General features: G+C 40.6%; 1 protein-coding gene across 1 annotated transcript; it reads right to left on the bottom strand.

The window, feature by feature from the left end:
* Positions 1–1,603: 1,603 nt before the first annotated feature.
* On the bottom strand, positions 1,604–4,511 carry LOC132629177 (uncharacterized). Its single transcript, XM_060344903.1, has 3 exons — positions 4,033–4,511; positions 1,712–2,682; positions 1,604–1,653 (listed from the first exon to the last, which is right to left on the bottom strand). Exons 2-3 carry the CDS (start codon positions 2,643–2,645, stop codon positions 1,604–1,606), a joined length of 984 nt encoding a protein of 327 aa, XP_060200886.1. The 5' UTR covers positions 2,646–2,682; positions 4,033–4,511.
* Between the last annotated feature and the right edge of the window lie 14,695 nt (positions 4,512–19,206).

Consider the following 19,206-nt stretch of genomic DNA (forward strand, 5'->3'; position numbering starts at 1 on the left):
CATACAAACTTGACATCCTTTCTTAAGAGTTTAGTCAAAGGAGAGGCTATAATGGAGAAGCCTTTGACAAACCTTCTATAGTATCCCGCTAAGCCCAAAAAACTCCTTACTTCAGTTGGACTTTTAGGTGGTTTCCATTCGACAATAGCTTGAATCTTACTAGGATCCACCTTCACACCTTCCGCCGACACAATATGTCCCAGAAAAGCCACCTCACTAAGCCAAAATTCACATTTGGAAAGCTTAGCATAAAGCTTTTTCTCTTGCAAAATTTGCAAAACAATTCGAAGGTGCTTTCTGTGGTCTTCACTATTCTTGGAATATATCAAGATATCATATATAAAGACCACCACAAATTGATCAAGATAAGGCTTAAACACGCGATTCATCAGGTCCATAAATGCCGCAGGAGCATTCGTCAACCCGAATGGCATCACCAAAAATTCATAATGGCCATATCGAGTCCTAAAGGCAGTTTTAGGGACGTCTTGTTCCCTTACCCGCAGTTGGTAATACCCAGACCTCAAGTCAATTTTTGAGAACAAACTAGCATCTTTTAACTGGTCAAATAAATCATCAATCCTAGGCAGTGGGTATTTATTCTTAATTGTTACCTTGTTCAGTTGCCGGTAATCAATACAAAGCCTAAGAGTCCCATCTTTCTTTTTCACAAATAGAACAGGAGCTCCCCAAGGAGAAACACTCGGGCGAATGAAACCTTTCTCAAGAAGTTCTTGCAATTGATTCTTCAACTCCTTTAATTCTGCTGGAGCCATTCGATAAGGCGTTATAGAAATAGGAGTAGTTCCAGGAATAACCTCTATAGGAAATTCAACCTCCCTTTCCGGGGGCAGTCCGGGGAGATTTTCAGGGAAGACATCAGGAAATTCACACACCACTGGTATATCCTTAAGGCTTGGACTTTCCAGGTGTGTATCAAATATATGAGCAAGATAAGCTTCGCAACCCTGTCTGATCATCTTCCTTGCCACAACCGCGGAGATAATATTAGATGTCAATGATCTTTCACCTTGAATAATGATGTGTGAAAGTGAAGGAGCTCTAAAGGTCACATGCTTCGACCTACAATCAACTACAGCATGGTATCTATAAAGCCAATCCATACCGATAATGACATCATAGTCTTGGAAAGGCATTTCGATCAAATCAGCAGGGAAGACTAGATCTTGAATCACCAAGGGACAACCTCGATAGATTTGATTGCAAATAACTTGTTGACCCAAAGGACTTTGGACAAGCACACCACAATCGAGTCTCACAGATTTCACATTTTCAGGAAAAGCCAATGATGAGCAAACATAGGAATGTGTAGAACCAGGATCAAATAATGTAACAACACATAAGCCGAATAAGTGAAATTTACCAACAACCACATCTGCTCCATCTTGGTCATCCCTCTGTCTCATCGCATAAGCTCGTGCTGTAGCTCTTGACCCACTAGCTTGGTTGGCTCCACCTGCACCTGTTGCTTGTGTGTTTCTAGATCTTGCACCTCTATTCCCTTGAGAGGGAGTGGTAATAGGTTTTTGAACCGAGCCTTCCGTATGCGGAGAAGAAGTGGGGTTAGGATTAGGACAATCCTTCACTTTATGATCGAAGCTCCCACAATTAAAACAAGCACCAGAAGCTCTCCTACAAGTACCAAAGTGATTCTTTCCACATTGTGCACAAGTGGGTGTACGAGTCTTGCCTTGGCCATAGCTTGGAGTGCTGGCAGTAGAGGAACTTGATCTATTTTGCTTATGTTGGGCTAACTTTCGAACAGTATTAGCTTTGGAACTGTCAAACCTTCCCTTTTTTGATGGACCTCCTGAATCTGCATCAGCTTTCCTGAACTTGTGCTCATTTCTACTAGTTTGTTCCTTGTCGATCCTTTCCCAAGTAAGAGCAGCTGAAACTAATTTATAAAAGCTTTCATGTTGTAGGACCGCCACAGATTTTCTGATGGAATTATTCAAACCGTCTTCGAATCGCCTGCACTTATCTTTTTCGTTATTAATAATACCACCAGCATAACGAGATAGCCTGAGAAACTTCTGCTGATATTCAGCAATAGACATACTCCCTTGCTCTAAATTCAAGAACTCTTTTTTCTTTGCATCATGATAAGTAGGTGGGACATATTTCATATGAAATTCTTTCACAAAATCATTCCAAGTAAGAACAGGAGGTTTTGCCCTGGCATTCGGTACACTTACCCACCAATCATAGGCATCTTTTTGTAACAATGAGACAGCATACTTAAATTTGGCAGCGTCTGAACACTCTAATTGCTCAAAAACTTTTTCAATCCGTTCCAACCACTGCTCAGCATCTGTAGGGTCAACAGTGCCTTCAAACTCAACTCCACCCATTTTTCTCATTTTCTCAAAGTTCATTTCATCAGAGGCAGGCATTCTTCTAGCCATGTGACGAAAGAAATCAGCCATTTGTTGAAAAGGGGGATCAACAGCAGGAGCACTATGACTCATCTGAGGGTGTGGCCCAACTCTTGTACCCTGATTATTTCCCGCTTCAGATCCACTTGCACTAGGAGGATTAGAATCAGCAAAATGTTCTCCAACCCCTTCTTGTAGGTCAGGTTGGGCATTGGAGTTATTTAAACTCTCACGAGCGGCTTCCATAAGTCTATTAGAAGTAGAAGATGCCACGACTTGATTCCTACATAAGGGAAGATCACATTGCATTAGGGACATGTACATGATGCATATGCGCTATATACTAAAAAAAACATGTGACAAAAAGGAACAGTATACCAACAAATCACAACAAAAGTCCTAGAATCACAAACCTAGGCTCTGATACCAACACTTGTAGCACCCCCTTTGAGAGGACACTATTACGAACAAAAGCCAATTTTTCACTTTACCGTTTAGAAGGAACTTATGCCAAAAGATATTCACAAATATATTTAATAGCGGAAAAAGGCCCATGCGAAAAAATTTGGAAGTACGGCATTTTTTTGTTTTTTTTTTGTGCGATCCAAAAATTTTCTTAGATGAAATAAAATAGCAGAGTATCATTTTAAAATGATAATTCCCTTCTCAAATAGTCAACACATTTAAGAAACTTTGTTTTGAAATTTTATTTCCAAATCAACACCATTACGGGTCCATAAGATGCACAAAACTCAAACTAGTGATTTTCACAAAACTATTATCATCCTTTGTACATAATTACAAGACAAAATACAAATTCAGTATATGGCATGACTTGGGTTAAAAACACACCCTAAAATAGCAAAACCAGTCATCAAGTTTAAGTTACAAGCACATGGTCTTGTTTTCCACAAGCCTTCAAAATTTCATACGTAAGTGCCACATATGTATCATGTACAAGTCCCAAAAAATTTACAAAAACTAGATGCATATGCAGATGTGATCTTCACAAGGGCTCCCATAAAGTCTACTCCAAATGGCCATCTTCATACCTCATCTCGCGCATTACCTACGATAGAAAACAACTATCGCTAAGCATGAAGCTTAGTGGTGTATAAACTTTGGGCTTGGAGCCATTAAATTCTCCAATTCCCTTGTTCGCCGTAGGTGGCTCAATAAGGTAACAATAAGCCCAAGTGAACAAGTATATCAAAGTATCGAATACAAACCTTGAAGAGTTTCAAAATATCAATACTAATATTCTAAGGCTCAAGTATTAAGAAAGCTTATAATTCAATTCAAGAGAATTTGTCAAATAACCACTTTCGCCCAATATGTACGTCATGCCATCACACTACGCACAATCAATATCAAGACGGGCCGAAGCCCCGAAATCAAGAAGGACCGAAGCCCATATCAAGAAGGTTCGTCACCCAATATCAAGAAATAAGTCCCAACAAGAATGCAAAATGATCAAGCAATTCGTACAAGTGGGCGATTTAGCAAAAGTCTTGCAATACTTGAGACAATAACCATATAATAATATAAGATGAAGAGTAAAGAAATAACTCATCAAGATACTTCAAAATTCCAGAAAAATAAAGATATTTTAAGTTCAAGTTTATACACAAACCTTGGCGTTTTACCACACAACAAGTTCTACCACAACTCGAGGAGTTCAAATCATCTACGCCATAGACCAATCAAAGTCCACTTCGTCAAATAATTCCTCTTAGCTTGTACAAGAGCATATATACCTTAAATACACAAATAAATATCTACTTAAGTTCAAAAGTCCCAGCACATCACAACTAAACACGAAATCAACGAAAATCAGCCCAAACTATCAAAACAGAAATTCTGGACAGCGCTACCGTCTTGTATTGTTGCTCAGTTTCGAAGGGGTAAATGGAAAAACTGGACTTTGTGTCCTCAATGAAAGTTGTAGATATATGTCCGAGGGTCTCATAGAAATTCGAATCACCCCTACAGCAATTTTGTACAAAAAGATATGCTCAAAATACTAACAGCAGTCCATGTAGAATGTTCAAAACAGAAATCTGGACAGCACCTCCCCCTGCACTTCATCACCCCTTTTCGGGTAGCTAAAGGCAAAACTGGGTTTTACAGCCTTGATGAAAGTTTTAGGTCTATGAAATAGCTTTCCAGAACATCTTGAAGCACTCAAAACTTTAATTTTATGAGTTTTCCCAAATTCTCAAATTCGGATGGGGTTACGACCTCCCGAAGTCAGGTCACCCGAAACATAACTAAATTTTTTTTTTCTTCTAAAAATTTGAGGTGTTACTTTCAAAAAAGAAAAATTTGGGGTGTTACAATACAAGTAATGTCTCCAAATCTTCAAAGCGAAGACTACTGCAGCCAACTTTAAGTCATGAGTGGGGTAGTTTTTCTCGTGAACCTTCAACTGTCTCAAAGCATATGCGATCACCCTACCATCTTGCATCAGCACACAACCCAAGCCAATCCGAGAAGCATCACAATAAACAGTAAAGTCCATTCCCTCCACAGGTAAAGCCAAAATCGGGGCTGAAGTCAATAAAGCCTTGAGCTTTTGAAAGCTCTCTTCACACTCATCGGACCACTGGAAAGGCACATTCTTTTGAGTCAACCTAGTCAAATGGGAAGCAATAGATGAAAAACCTTTCACAAATTGACGATAATAACTCGCAAGGCCCACGAAGCTCCGAATCTCGGTCACCGAAGTAGGCCTGGCCCAATCTCTAACCGCCTCGATCTTTTTGGGATCAACCATAATCCCATCCTTGGACACAATATGTCCCAAAAATGCTACGGAACTGAGCCAGAACTATTTCTTCTCCTTCAACAGGCCAAGCACGATCCTCAGATGCTTCTCATGATCTTCCTTACTCCGAGAGTACACCAGGATGTCATTAATAAACACGATCACAAATGAATCCATGTAAGGCTTCAAGATCCCATTCATCAAATCCATGAATGCTGCGGGGGCATTAGTAAGCCCGAAAGACATCACCAAGAACTCATAATGACCATATCGGGTCCTGAAAGCAGTCTTCGGAATATCCTCCACTTGAATCTTCAACTGATGATAACCTGACCTCAAATCAATCTTAGAAAAGATCGATGCACCCTGAAGCTGGTCAAATAAGTCATCAATGCGGGGTATTGGATACTTATTTCTGATTGTAACCTTGTTCGATTGTCGGTAATCGATACACATCCGCATGGTACCATCTTTCTTCTTCACGAACAGAACGGGAGCACCCCAGGGAGAAACACTAGGTATAATAAACCCTTTGCTCAACAAGTCTTGAAACTGCTCCTTTAACTCTCTTAACTCTGCCGGAGCCATCCGATAAGGTGGAATAGAAATAGGTCGGGTGCCTGGCTCCAAGTCAATGCAAAAGTCAATATCTCGATCAGGCGGCATACCAGGCAAATCTGTAGGGAAAACCTCTGAGAACTCACAAATAACTGGCACCGACTCCAGGGAAAGAGTATCCACACTAGTATCCCGAATATGAGCCAAATATGCCAAACATCCCTTATCCACTAATTTCTTCGCCCAAAGAAATGATATGATCTTCTTAGGTGCTGGACTAGGAGTACCCTTTCACTCTAACCGTGGAATACCTGGCATGGCTAACGTGACTGTCTTGGCATGACAGTCTAAAATAGCATGATAAGGACATAACCAGTCCATGCCCAAAATAATATCTAAGTCCATCATATTCAAAATAACCAAGTCTACCCACGTATCATACCCCATAAACGTGACCACACAAGACCTAAAGACCCGATCTACTATCACATAATCTCCGACAGGAGTAGAGACACGAATAGGTTCATCAAGCATATCACAAAGCATATCCAGACCCGTAGAGAAATAGGTGGACACATAAGAGAAAGTAGAACCCGGATCAAATAAGACAGAAGCTGATCGGTGACAAACTGAAATAATACCTATGATAACCGCATCAGAGGCCTCGACCTCTGGTCTATCCGGAAAAGCATAGAAATGGGCACGTCCACCCTCGGACTGTGTGCCTCCACGACCACCACAGACTGCCTGAGATCCTCCTCTCACTGACTGAGCACTGCCTCTACCAGACTGATGACCACCTCTGCTAGGCTGATGGCCACCCCTGCCCGACTGCGAACCCCCTCTACTAGAATATCCTCCTCATCTAGCTGGCAGTGCTGGAGGCCTAGATGTCGGAACTCTGGAACCCTGCCTGGATCTAGGACACTCTCTCGTGTAATGCCCTGTCTCGCCACACTCAAAACATGCTCCTCTGGCCATAGGCTGCTGAACTGTCATAGAAGAACCAGAATACCCTCCGCGGTCTGAAGATCGAGAGTAAGAACCTCGGAAAGTCTGCTCAGAATCGTGCCCGCTATAACCTGAAGAACCACCTGCCAAAGCCTGTAGTGATGACTGGATGGGGCGGCTGTAGGGATGATGACGAACCCTGTCATGGTGTCCCCCACCTCTAATAAGACCTCTGAAACTGTCAAATCTACGAGCTTTCTTGTCGCCATCCATCTCTGACTCGAACCTCCTAGCATACTCTACTACTGACTGAAATGAGGACCCAGAAGCCTCCAACTGTAAGGTCGCCAACCGAAGCGGAAGGTCCAAACCCTTCACAAATCTCCTCACTCTCACAGCCTCTGTGGGAAGTAATGCCGTCGCATAACAGGACAAAGCAAGAAATCTGGTCTCATACTTCGCAACCGACCTACCCCGCTGTTCCAATGTCGAAAACTCGTCCTTTCTGTTATCTCTCAAAGTACGAGGGACATACTTCTCCAGGAACACCTGGTAGAACTGGGTCCAGGTCAAAGGTGGTGATCCAACTAGTCGACACTCCATGTACGATCTCCACCACTGTTTGGCATCCCCAACTAATTGGAAAGAAACATAATCGACCCCGTGAGACTCCACTACACCCAACTTATGAAGCATTTCGTGGCAGCTAACAATAAACTCATACGCATCCTCCCCGGGAGTACCATGGAACCAAGGAGGAGACATTTTGGTAAACCCCTCGAACAATTTTCGCTCCTCACTAGTCAACACTGGCCCATCCATAGGCCTTAGAGCAAAATCAGGCGTTGGAGTAGCATCAATACGGGGAGCCACTGCTGCTGTCGGCAATACCCTCGATGTCCGAAATCCTGGAGCAACCGTAGCATCGGGAGTATGACCTCCCACTCTAGTCTGCGAGCCATCTGGAGCAGCTGGAATCATGCCCGCCTGAGAAAAACTGTCAAAGTACCCTAACACTCGAAACACAACCTCCTGAAAATCAGGAGTAGCAGCGACCCCAGACTGTGTCTCAACAGCCCTAATCTCCTCCTCCAGAATGTCGTCAAGCTCCGGAGTCAACTCTATGTCAGGGTCCTGAGCAGGTGCGGGTGCTTGGTTCCTATCTGGAATAGCTGCACGGCCTCTGCCCCTGCCACGTCCCCTGCCACGTCCCCTGCCTCGCCCACGGACAGCTGCTCGGGCAACGGGTATGGATGCGGGTGCAGGTACAGGTGCAGGCTCCTGGCCTCCAGTAGCGGTCGATCGCGTCCTCACCATCTGTGAGAGCACATAGAAATGAGGTTAAGATACCAATCTGAACAATCTCGCACGAAAAGAATGAACCAGATACCAATCGGATTAAACTAGCACGAAAAGAGAAAAAGAAGTGGAGTGCTTCCTAGATGTCCTATAGCCTCTCGAGGATGGGTACGGACGTCTAAGTACTTATCCGCAAGACTCTACTAGACATTGCTCTTGTACTCGTTAGACCAATTAACCTAGAAGCTCTGATACTAACTTGTCACGACCCAATTCACGAGTCGTGGTGGCACCAACACTGTGTCTCCGAGAAAGCGACCCACAGTACTAATAACAAGTAAAATAAGCGAAACATTAAATAAGAATAAGTTATCAAGTCTTAAATGCTTATCATAACTAGAAATGTCACGTTAACCCCAAAATCTGGTCAAAGAGTATAAGAGCGCAAACATAGTACGGAATAGAAGTCTGAAAATACCCGATGGCTACATATTGTCTATCGAATACGAAAACAGAAATAAATAGAGGAGGTCCCACAGGGGCCACGGATGACCAAGTAGCTCACCCTGAATGACTGAAAGATGTCACCCTCGCGTATCAGCCACGGGGTGTAGAACTGGAACCTGGATCGTACTCTGCACTCAACAAAAGTGCAGCAAGAGTAGTATCAGTACAACACTTGTACCGGTAAGCATCATAGGCCGACAATGATTAGATAACGCATGAAGAAGTTGAAACCAACAAGTAGCATATAGAGCAAACATGTATGGTCATATATCATATACAGGTAAAGTGTAAAGGAATCATGAAATCAACCAAGACAGATATAATTCACCAAATGATCAGTCAAATATATGAGTGGATGAATGCAATGCAATGCAATAGTCACCTCTCTCACTCCACTCTCGTACACGCATGCTAAGGGCAGTGCCTCAAAGCCATGACCCATGGGGGACCCGCGAAGTCCATGTACCACTCGTGCTCTCCGACAGAAACCTCGGAGGATATTAATCACTCTCAATCTCCGGCAAAGACCTGGAGTCTCTCTGTCACTCTCCATCTCCGGCAAAGACCTCGGAGTCTCTCAATCACTCACCTCACCAATCATCACAACAATAATATGGAAAGCATGCCATGCATGATATCAGTCTCAACAATATCACCAATATAAATCAACAAGTACAAGTCATATTACTGTCCACTGTTCAATTATCAATATTACCATTTCTTTTCATGTGATGAGTGAACTAGTATGTGACGGAGATACAAACAAGTGATAATCACGGAAATAACACATTTGGCGACAAGCCCACATAACAGCTGACAAAACCAACCTAATTGGAATTCACCTCCACTTCATGCCCGAAGGCCTATCATGTTATCCCCGTCACTTTCTACAACTACATACGATTCTCTAATCAGAGTCTAACTAAAGTAGACTGTAACCTACCTCAATGCCGAGCAGGTGCCACGAACAATCAAACCAATGTCTTCCCTTTGCGTAGGGCCTCTGAACTATCGAAGTCTATCAAATATGCGATCTACGTTAGAATACGAATCAAAGAACACCCATATTGCTATACTTATATTCAAAACACAAAAATGACCTTAAAAAGTGACCCCAGGCCCATAAGGGTGAAACTGAAATTTTATTGAAAAATGATTTCACCCATAGCCCAAGGGTCTTTTATCTAGAAGATTAGTTAATTTCATCCATAAATGGACTCTCAAATCATTTATTCCCATTTCTTAAGACTAAGGCTCGAAACCTTCAATTATCCCAAAATCTTAACCTAGAATTAACATCTCACTTTCCACAAATCAAATACCATGAATTTAAAGGTGTTCATATAATCCAATACAACTAACATTCAATTTCATAGACCCAATATATAAAGATTGAAATTGGAACATGATAAACAAAAAAAAAAAATTCAAAACTAGAAGCAAAATTCGAACAGTGACTTTCAATCAAAATAAAAACGTACGGGGTCATTTAATCCCTACATCAATTCTATCATTACTGCCCAACAATGATTTGTTAATCATTACTCGATCATTAGTCCTCAATCATTTTGTCATCATTATCTAATCATCATAACTTAACCAAGATGGTAAATAAGAACACCTATTAAGGAATATTGAAGTGTTCCTACAGCACACGTAATTAACAATGAAAATTCGCCAAGGCTTAATACTTATACTAATCATTATGTGAATCCTCACTTTAATTCCAATGGTCCAATAGTTAGCATTCATAATTACCTTCCAATCATTGTTCATCTCATTACTCACTCATTGTCCACATAAATTGTTATAACTTCACACCAAAATCTCTATAATGAAGATTAGAATTAATACCTAATGCCTGTTGAACCTTGATAATTTGATATCTCCCTAGCTTCTTATGCTGCCACTGAAACCCGAAATTCCCAGCACGTGTTCCTTCTCTCAATCACCTAATGTTTTGTGAACTAGATGAAATCCCTAGGGCAACTTATATGTAGGAGATATAAGGTGGGCTTGGCCCAATAACTTATCACAATATTGACCCACTTCACTAATTCACTTAACTACTTTGTATACTATAAAATATAGTCATTCTGTCAAATACTTTATTTACCAACTTGCGCCTTATATGTGTGAAACTCATATTCCTATAAATAAACTATTCACACACATTAAATAATTATATTTCAAAAAGTTCCCGCCAATTAAATTACCGTGCCACTAATTCTCGCAAGTCAAGAATACCCTTTAAACTACGAAAAGGGTATTTTAGTGAAAACGAGTTCACAGGTGCTAAACGACCAAACGGGTCGTTACAGTTTCACAGTCCAGGTATTGACTTATAGGATGACACATCAGCTTATTAGGACATTGCTCGTATCAGCTTTTGGTGAGCCTCATTCTATTCAGGGTGCTATCTTTACTTTAGTTTCATGTCAGTTATATCGTTAATATATGCCGGGGGCCTTGTCCCGGTAAACAATTTAGTTAGTAGATTCATGTCAGAGGTTTCATAGACTAGTCAGTTATGTCATGTCAGATGTTCAGTTGAGTTAGTCTTGTTGGCTACATTATTATATTTCCGCATTCATGATATAATATTATTTTCAGACTATGATTATTTAATCCCATGTTTAACTCCCACCATGAATGTTTACATTATATTACGCATTAGTTCATAGCCCATGTTGATTCAGCAAGCCATGTGGTTCGCTCGGTCACATGCAGCAAGACACTGAGTGTCGTATTACGCCTAGGCCATAATTCGGGGCATGACACAAAGTGTCTTAGATATCTCTATTTGGGCATTGACATCAAGTTCTATCAAGTTAGGAGGAATATGAGAGGGCGGACTGGTTATGTTTTGGAGGGGACCCTAAGGACTTGGAAGAGGGGTAGCCTGTGAGAAGCAGAGGATGATAGAAAGGGATCTCTAATTGAGTCGGGGAATGATTCACCACAGAGTGGGCGTCTGAGTTAGCACACAATAGTAAGCATCGAGGCCCAATCTCATGCCTTTTGTCACAATTTGATCCATGCACAATGTGTCCCGCAGAACTACTATCACTTCTTGTCCCAAGACCGCTAGACGAAGAAAAAGAGCCTGGCCCGTCAATCCCATTTCAATCAAAAAGATGGAAAGGTTCTTGGGTGATTCTTGAGCGAACCACATGGGAGGAGAGTCCGGAGGAAGTTGGAAGGGACTTTTAGATGCCACTGAGTGCAAATTTGACGTTCTGAAATTTTTAGGGCCCGTTTGGACATAATTTTTTTTTGAAGTTTTTTTTTCTTAAAAAAAAAAAACCGTTTGGATATATATCGTGTCTGATTTTTCACTTCATTTTTCAAGACCAGATTTTTAAGTAAAAAAAAACTTCTCTCACAGATAAGAATAGAAACCGTGCAACCAAAATAAGTAGGCGTTTGGGCATTAAAAATATGACATTTGAAAAAATGTTGTATTTTAAGTTAAGTTGAAAAGTATATTTGAAAATTGAACTTGTGTTTGGATATGCATTTAACCTGAAAAGGGTTAAAGTCACTTTTTCAAACTTAAAACACGTATAAAATTATTCATTCAAAAAATTAATTCATTATATAATCCGACCTTATTTTGATTCTTTTATTTTCGTGAAGAAGAAGAAGAAGAAGAAGAAGAAGAAGAAGAAGAAGAAGAAGAAGAAGAAGAAGAAGAAGAAGAAGAAGAAGAAGAAGAAGAAGAGGAGAAAAGGACTCCTAAAATCATTTAAATTTAAATGAATTCTTAATCCAGTGAACAAAATATAATTGCTAACCATTGTATCCGTAGTATTCAATGTTCTTTTGGTTTTGTAAGTAATACTCTTATAATCACTAATACTTCTTATTTTCGTTAGAATCCTGAATTTATGGTAGTATGTTAAAATTAGACGTTGTATATAATATTGTTTATGAGTTTAATTTTAGATGTTGATTGTATACAATTTTACTTGATAAGTTGAAAAGAGCTCAATCCATCCCATATTATATATATATAATTTGCACTTCACTTCTTAGTACTTTAATCGCAGTTTTTAATGCAAATTGTTATATATGATCTTATGTTGGTATGCTTGTATGAATAGGTACAACAGGGACCAATGAAGGGTATTCCGAGCAGTTTTTGATTGAATCTGAGGCTGTGCATGTTGGTTGAACATGGGAAGAAAGTTCCAGCACTTGAAGGCAGAATCCGACCACTGAAGGGTCTCATGCAGCGCCAAAAACTTGTTGCGTCCAAATGCACACACAAGTGTACGTGGTCGTACAAGTAATATAGTGATTATATAAAACCGGATGTCGAACCCACAGAGACTTATGACCAATACTTTCACGAAAATAAACTATTGCTACTACCTATGCAAGTTAAGAATAAAAGTTTTGGTTGTTTCGTAAACTAATGCTGTAATATAAATAACCAACAATGTAACCAGAATTTATGCTAAGAACGTATTTGAATACTGCTTTTATCACGATTTTAGAAGTATTCCAAGGTCGTGGTCTGTTCACCTATCCTATTGAGTCATTCAAGTATCCCACCTTAGCAACTTTGTTCACAATTGTCAATTAACCGGATTATTAATCTCGTAGTGTTCTCCCGAACCACTACTCGCCGATTCAAGATAACTCGCCTCCTATATTCCTATGGTATTGACCTATCAAGAATGCAATAAGAGTACGACATGAAATTGATTGCGGTAACTAAGTATATTCCTATCCTAGTCACAAATCCTGGCCCAACTATAGGGATATTCAGATCACAATCTCGTTACTTCTTCTCCATATTGACAACGCCTTTCCCAAGCACGAGTATCAATTAGTAATTAGAACTCAACTATTGCGCAGACAATTAAGCACAGAAGTTAATAGGCAATTGCATACGAACAAGCTACTAAGATTGAAATACTTGTCAAACGTCAATATTCATGGCTACGCCACAATCCCAGAATTACGGTGTTTAGTTACACATGATTCGTGAATGGAAAAACAAGAATTCATGATTAACATAGGGTTTCAATGTAAAGAAAAATAATAGAAGAGGAATAAAACCTAGAAAGAGTTTCACAAGTCTCAAAATTCGTCCAAGCCGCCTTTCTAATGTTCAAAACGACTATTTATATACTAGGGTAAATATAAGATAAGTTGGCCCAATCCCGATCCAAGTGGGACAACTGACGCCGCTTGTGCGCTGGCTATGTGTCGCATGGCCAACGCATAATCTCCTCTGTGTGTTGCTTGCGCGGCGCATGGCCAATGCATGGACTGTCTGAGATTCAGAGATGGGGTTTTTGTGCGCTGGCTGTGCGACGCATATCCAGCGCATGAGACCCTTCAGTGGTCGGATTCTGCCTTTAAGTGCTGGAACTACCTTCCCATGTTCAACCAACATGCACAGCCTCGGATTCAATCAAAAACTGCTCGGAATACCCTCCATTGGTCCCTGTTATACCTGTTCATACAAACATACCAACATAAGATCATATACAACAATTTGCATTAAAAATTGCGATTAAAGTGCTAAGAAGTGAAGTGCAAATGACACAAAATATTGGTATTTGTGCCAAATATCAACACCCCCACTTAAACTTTGCTCGCCCTCGAGTAACCACTTATCCAACATTCCCTAGTACTTCTCACAGCCATGCCACTCAAACAGGTCTACATCAGGATTCAGCGGATATGAAAGTTTCGAAAACACATTAAAATATACACATTGAGCCAATTCTCTCAAAAGTCATGCCAACTGCTTCAAACAAACATTTTCTTACGCTTCCAAATATAAGAAACCAAACCTCTCAAGAAACGACACATTCAAAAACATGCATATGACTCCAGACACCACTCAAAACACAAAGAGTCTGCTACTTGACTGAGTGGGAGTACTTCACCCATCTCCTATCAATTATGTGTCCTCACCCAAAAGAGTGTTGTACATGTCACGACCCAGCCCCGTGGGCCGCGACTGGTGCCCTATTTGGACACCCAAATAGACTTACGTACCAGATCGACATATCAAAGATTTATTCAAACTTAACATACGTTCTTTTAAACAGATACTGAAAACAAATATCATCTTAAGCGGTCGCCCGTACAGAAACATCATATCAAATCCAGTAGGCTGGCGGAATACACATCGCCCAGATATACAAACATATGGGCCGTTTTGGCCATAATAGCAAACGGGACCGCCTAAGGCACAAATCATAAACATAAACGAACAAACATGACCCATGACCCACATATATGTCTACAGGCCTCTACAAACCATAACAACAACATATGACGGGACATGGCCCCGTCGTACCCAAATAGTCATATGAACAGAACATGTATAACAGAAGGTATGTACCAAAAATATTAGCTCTGGATCAAAAAAGAGTACTCCAAACAGCAGAATATGTACCCTACACTGGCGGGTCACCTAAACGAACGTTTGCACCTGCGGGCATGAAAAGCAGCCCCCGAAGAAAGGGGGTCAGTACGAAATATGTACTGAGTATGCAAAACATGAAATACAGAAATCTGAATCATAACTGAAGTGAGGAGTACAGAAAATGGATACAAAATTAGTATATCTAAACCTGTGTTGAATATATATATATATATATGATGCGAATAAAAAAATCATGCATAGGGCTCAGGAACGTGGTCGCCACTCCGACGCTGGCGCCATAACACATCATACTCCAGAAGGTTTTATATCTCCGTACAATCCCCGAACATATCGTATCATCATAACATATCACAACACCAGAACATATCATATGCCATATCACATCATAACGCCGTATATAAGCGGTACCCGGCCTTATGGCGAGGTCTCGGGAACCGTAACACATCATATTGCCGAATATAACATAGTGCGCACGATCACAAAACCGACCCGGGATCCGGCGAACGATATCATAGTAGTATGCACGAGCGGAGTAGTGAGGAAACCATATGCATATAAATACATAAACAAATTTCAAAACTTGATGGACAAATATATTTACGACATCCGAAGGCTCAGAAATCAGTTTCGGGTCAATCGGAGTTAGTATGTGAAAATTACAAACTTTTGAAGTACAGAACTTTCTAAAAGCATTTCAGAAGCTCTTTTGGAAATTTCAAGTAGCAATCATATTAGGAAACTTCCAACTATCGCTAAAGAGCAAATCAAATGGGGTCTTAGAATCATATGTACATATCAAAATACATGTATCCAAACTTTAGCCATATCAAATATTTTTCGGACATCATTCGGAAGTATACCAACTAGAATCTTTCAAACATCACAAATGCGTAGCAAACCATATGGAACAGCTTATGGAGATCAAAGACGTCGGCCATCCTAGTGGCTCTAAGAATATAGTTTTCTTTAGAAGCATACACATATGTCATTCGTTCATTTCATAAAGGTCATGCCAAAAGAAAGAAAGGTAGGCTTTACATACCTCGATCGCTCGCTAATCAATTCCCGAATCAAGTCTCGGGCTCTCCAATATCTGCAATAATATTATCAATTACCAAATATTAGCTACAAGTACTTGGAAATTCAATTCTAACTAGTACTTGTCTACAGAAATTTCGGCAGCATCTCCCCTGTAAATTCAACATCCCCGAGAATTTAACCCGGCCTAATTCATCAACAACCACACCAACAATACCAACAACCAAACCAATAACATCAAAAACTAATTTAAAACGCATTCCAACACTAGTAACCTTCCTTTCTACATAGTTCATCATTATTCAATTCAACAACGTATTTTCAAGCCGATTCCAATGCTCACATAGTCATTACTAATTCAAGATCAACCAAATACAATTCAAAAGCATTTCATACAATTCCACCAAATATTCTACAATCCCACTATCACCATATTCCATTCGAAATCTCCACAAATGCGACAAGGTTACAACGTCACATTCTCTTCTTCCAATTTCATCAACAACAACAATAATTCATATTTTAGCAATTCCATTTCCATAATTACATAAAACTATAATAAAATCACATAATTTCCTACAACAACTTACAACTAATTTCACACACAGTTAACGACATATGTCAATGGACATTAGTTTCACACAAGATCGCTCACTCTCACAAAGAATATCCACTGCTCAAACATAACGAACCATAGACTTGCCCGTAGTGTAGCCGTTCCACAAATTAGAGTAAGATGAATTTAGGATCACTTAGGACGTGTATTGTTGTAATGTAGGCTAAGGGACGGGTAGGATATATTTTTGGAAATTGTGACTAACCTCCCTAAGCACTTTTCATACCTCACAGCATAGTTTATTTAGCACCCTCCTTCATCAACCGTGAATTTCAACCACAAGCTACCCATTCTACCCCGTCAACAATCATTTATTTTCTCAACTTTAAGCGCCATCCTATTTTCGACTAGCTAGTGGGAAACCATATTAAGAAAGAAAATTACTAACTGGACAGTTTCTATTTTCTGTTTTTCAGTTCGATTTTTTTTTCTGTTTTTTTTTTCTTTTCAGTTTGCACTCATACTTCCCACTACTAGCTTTCAAAACACTCAAGCACACCAATAGCCTTCCTTTCAACTTCATTCAACGAACCCTCCTTTAGTTTCGCATCCCAACTCCAATTCCACAATTCGCTATTAAAAGTGCCTAAGGAGTAAACAAGGATAAAAAAAATTGGTCAATAAAAACAACGGGGGTAGGCTAATTGGCTGTTGTCAAAAGAAAAGCTAAAGGCTCAACGGGGTTGACTAGGGATATATATACACAAAGGGTAGGCAAGCGACGTTTCAAAATTTGGCTAACAAAGAAATGCCTAGATCACTTCTTAAACGTCTCACTCAATTTCACTTCACGAACACACCGGGCAAGTTCTAGTCATCACTATCAAGCATGGATCATAAAAGAGTTTCCTCACATCACACACAACACATGGCCACTCTCTCTTTCAACACGATGGCCACTCGCTCTTTCAACACGGTAGTGAAGTGGTCAAGTGGCATAATGCGGTAGTTGAGCAGTTTTAGCCACACTCGTGCTTCCTTCATGAAATCACCCATTAGCATAGTCCTATGCTTCCTAGGGTCCTCTCTGTATCGTGCCCACTTGGCCTTGGAATCAGGACCGCACAGGGTTTTCCGAATGGCCTTATAGTTAGTCCTTTTGATGAACTCAAGTAATGGCCCCACGGGATGGTCGGGAACTCCCAATTGTGCACACAAAGTAGAGGCTATCAACGACACCCATTCATCTCTCAATTTCACTGAATGATGAGGCTCGCCACCCTCTGTTCTTGCCAAAATGATGTTGGAGTAAGCTCCAGAACCATGTCAATGTTGACCGGCCCTGGGTTATCAAATACCGAGTTCCAGCCCATTCCGATTATTTCATTGTAAATTCCCCTGAAATTTTTCTTCAATGCTACCTTATTGACAACCCGTTCATGCACATATACATCAGTCAGAGGGAACTCTTTGTACCATTCTTCTACCAAACCAATCCCGTGGAAGATGGGTCGCGGCCTCTGGGAAGAGGCCCGAGGGATAGGGACCACTGGTTACTTGCCACTACGAGTTGTTGCCCCTTTCTTAGTAGCGGTGTGCTTTCCTCCTATACTCTTCTTGGAACTTTGTGAGGGGCCCGACTCGTCAACTTTACCTTTTCCCTTGGTCACCATTGTACCTGTAGAGATACACAACACAACCATCCAATGGTATTAGCAAATTTAGCCCAAGTGTGGGGTCATGAAACACCCCACACTTACTACAAACTATGGTGCAAACAATATGAAATAAAGAAGTTAACTAGTCTAGAGACTAAAACGAACAAAATTAATGAGACCAAATATTCAAAAAGAAAAACGACTAAAAAAAAACTATTCTACAAAACAAGGAACATCATGTTGGAGGACCTATGGTTGTTCACGGCAATGCCCCATGGTTTTGAATGTTGTTTCAAGTTTATTTGCTACTCAAGACTTCACAAAAATCACAAGAAACTTGATTTAGGAATTTTATCAAACAACTTGTGGGCATAGGACTATCCCTTGGATTTTTGCAACAATGGAGGATTATAAAACCCTCCCTTATTTTTGGGAATCATTGTTCTTGCATCCAACAACCATTACCAACACAATAATACCAAACCCTCACCCCAATTCGCCCAACCCAATAAACCATGGTTTTTCAATGTTCCCTACCAACACAAAGGGGAAAAAGGAAAAGGGGTTTCCATGAGTGAAAGTACACGAAATCTTACCTTGTGTTGTAATGTGAGATGATTGACACTACCTTTCTTAGAGTTGAAAGGGATTGGGAGAAGGGTTTTAGAAATTAGGTTCGAGTGGGGGTGTTTTGTAGAGAGAGGGTGAAAGTTTGTGAGAAGTTAGGGTTATTGGGGGGTCATCCGTGTCTTATTCTTTTAAAAGAAATCGAATCGGGTCGACCCGTGCGCTGGCCATGCGACGCATGACCAACGCACAATGCCCCCCCCCCCCCCCTTTCTGAACTTTATACTTAGCCAAATTTTTGACCTGCTTACCTTGTGTGCGATTCCTATGCGACACATAGGCAAAACACAAACAAACATGGATCTCAATTCTTACTGTTTTGCATTCGTTTCGAGTTCCCGTGCCTCCGTTTGCCCTGCAACATGAACAAACATGACATATATGCTACAAAAGTTGGGTTGCCTCCCAACCAGCGCCTTAGTTAAGGTCGT

This window comes from Lycium barbarum, chromosome 2 (assembly GCF_019175385.1).
Source record: "Lycium barbarum isolate Lr01 chromosome 2, ASM1917538v2, whole genome shotgun sequence".
Taxonomy (NCBI): Eukaryota; Viridiplantae; Streptophyta; class Magnoliopsida; order Solanales; family Solanaceae; genus Lycium; species Lycium barbarum.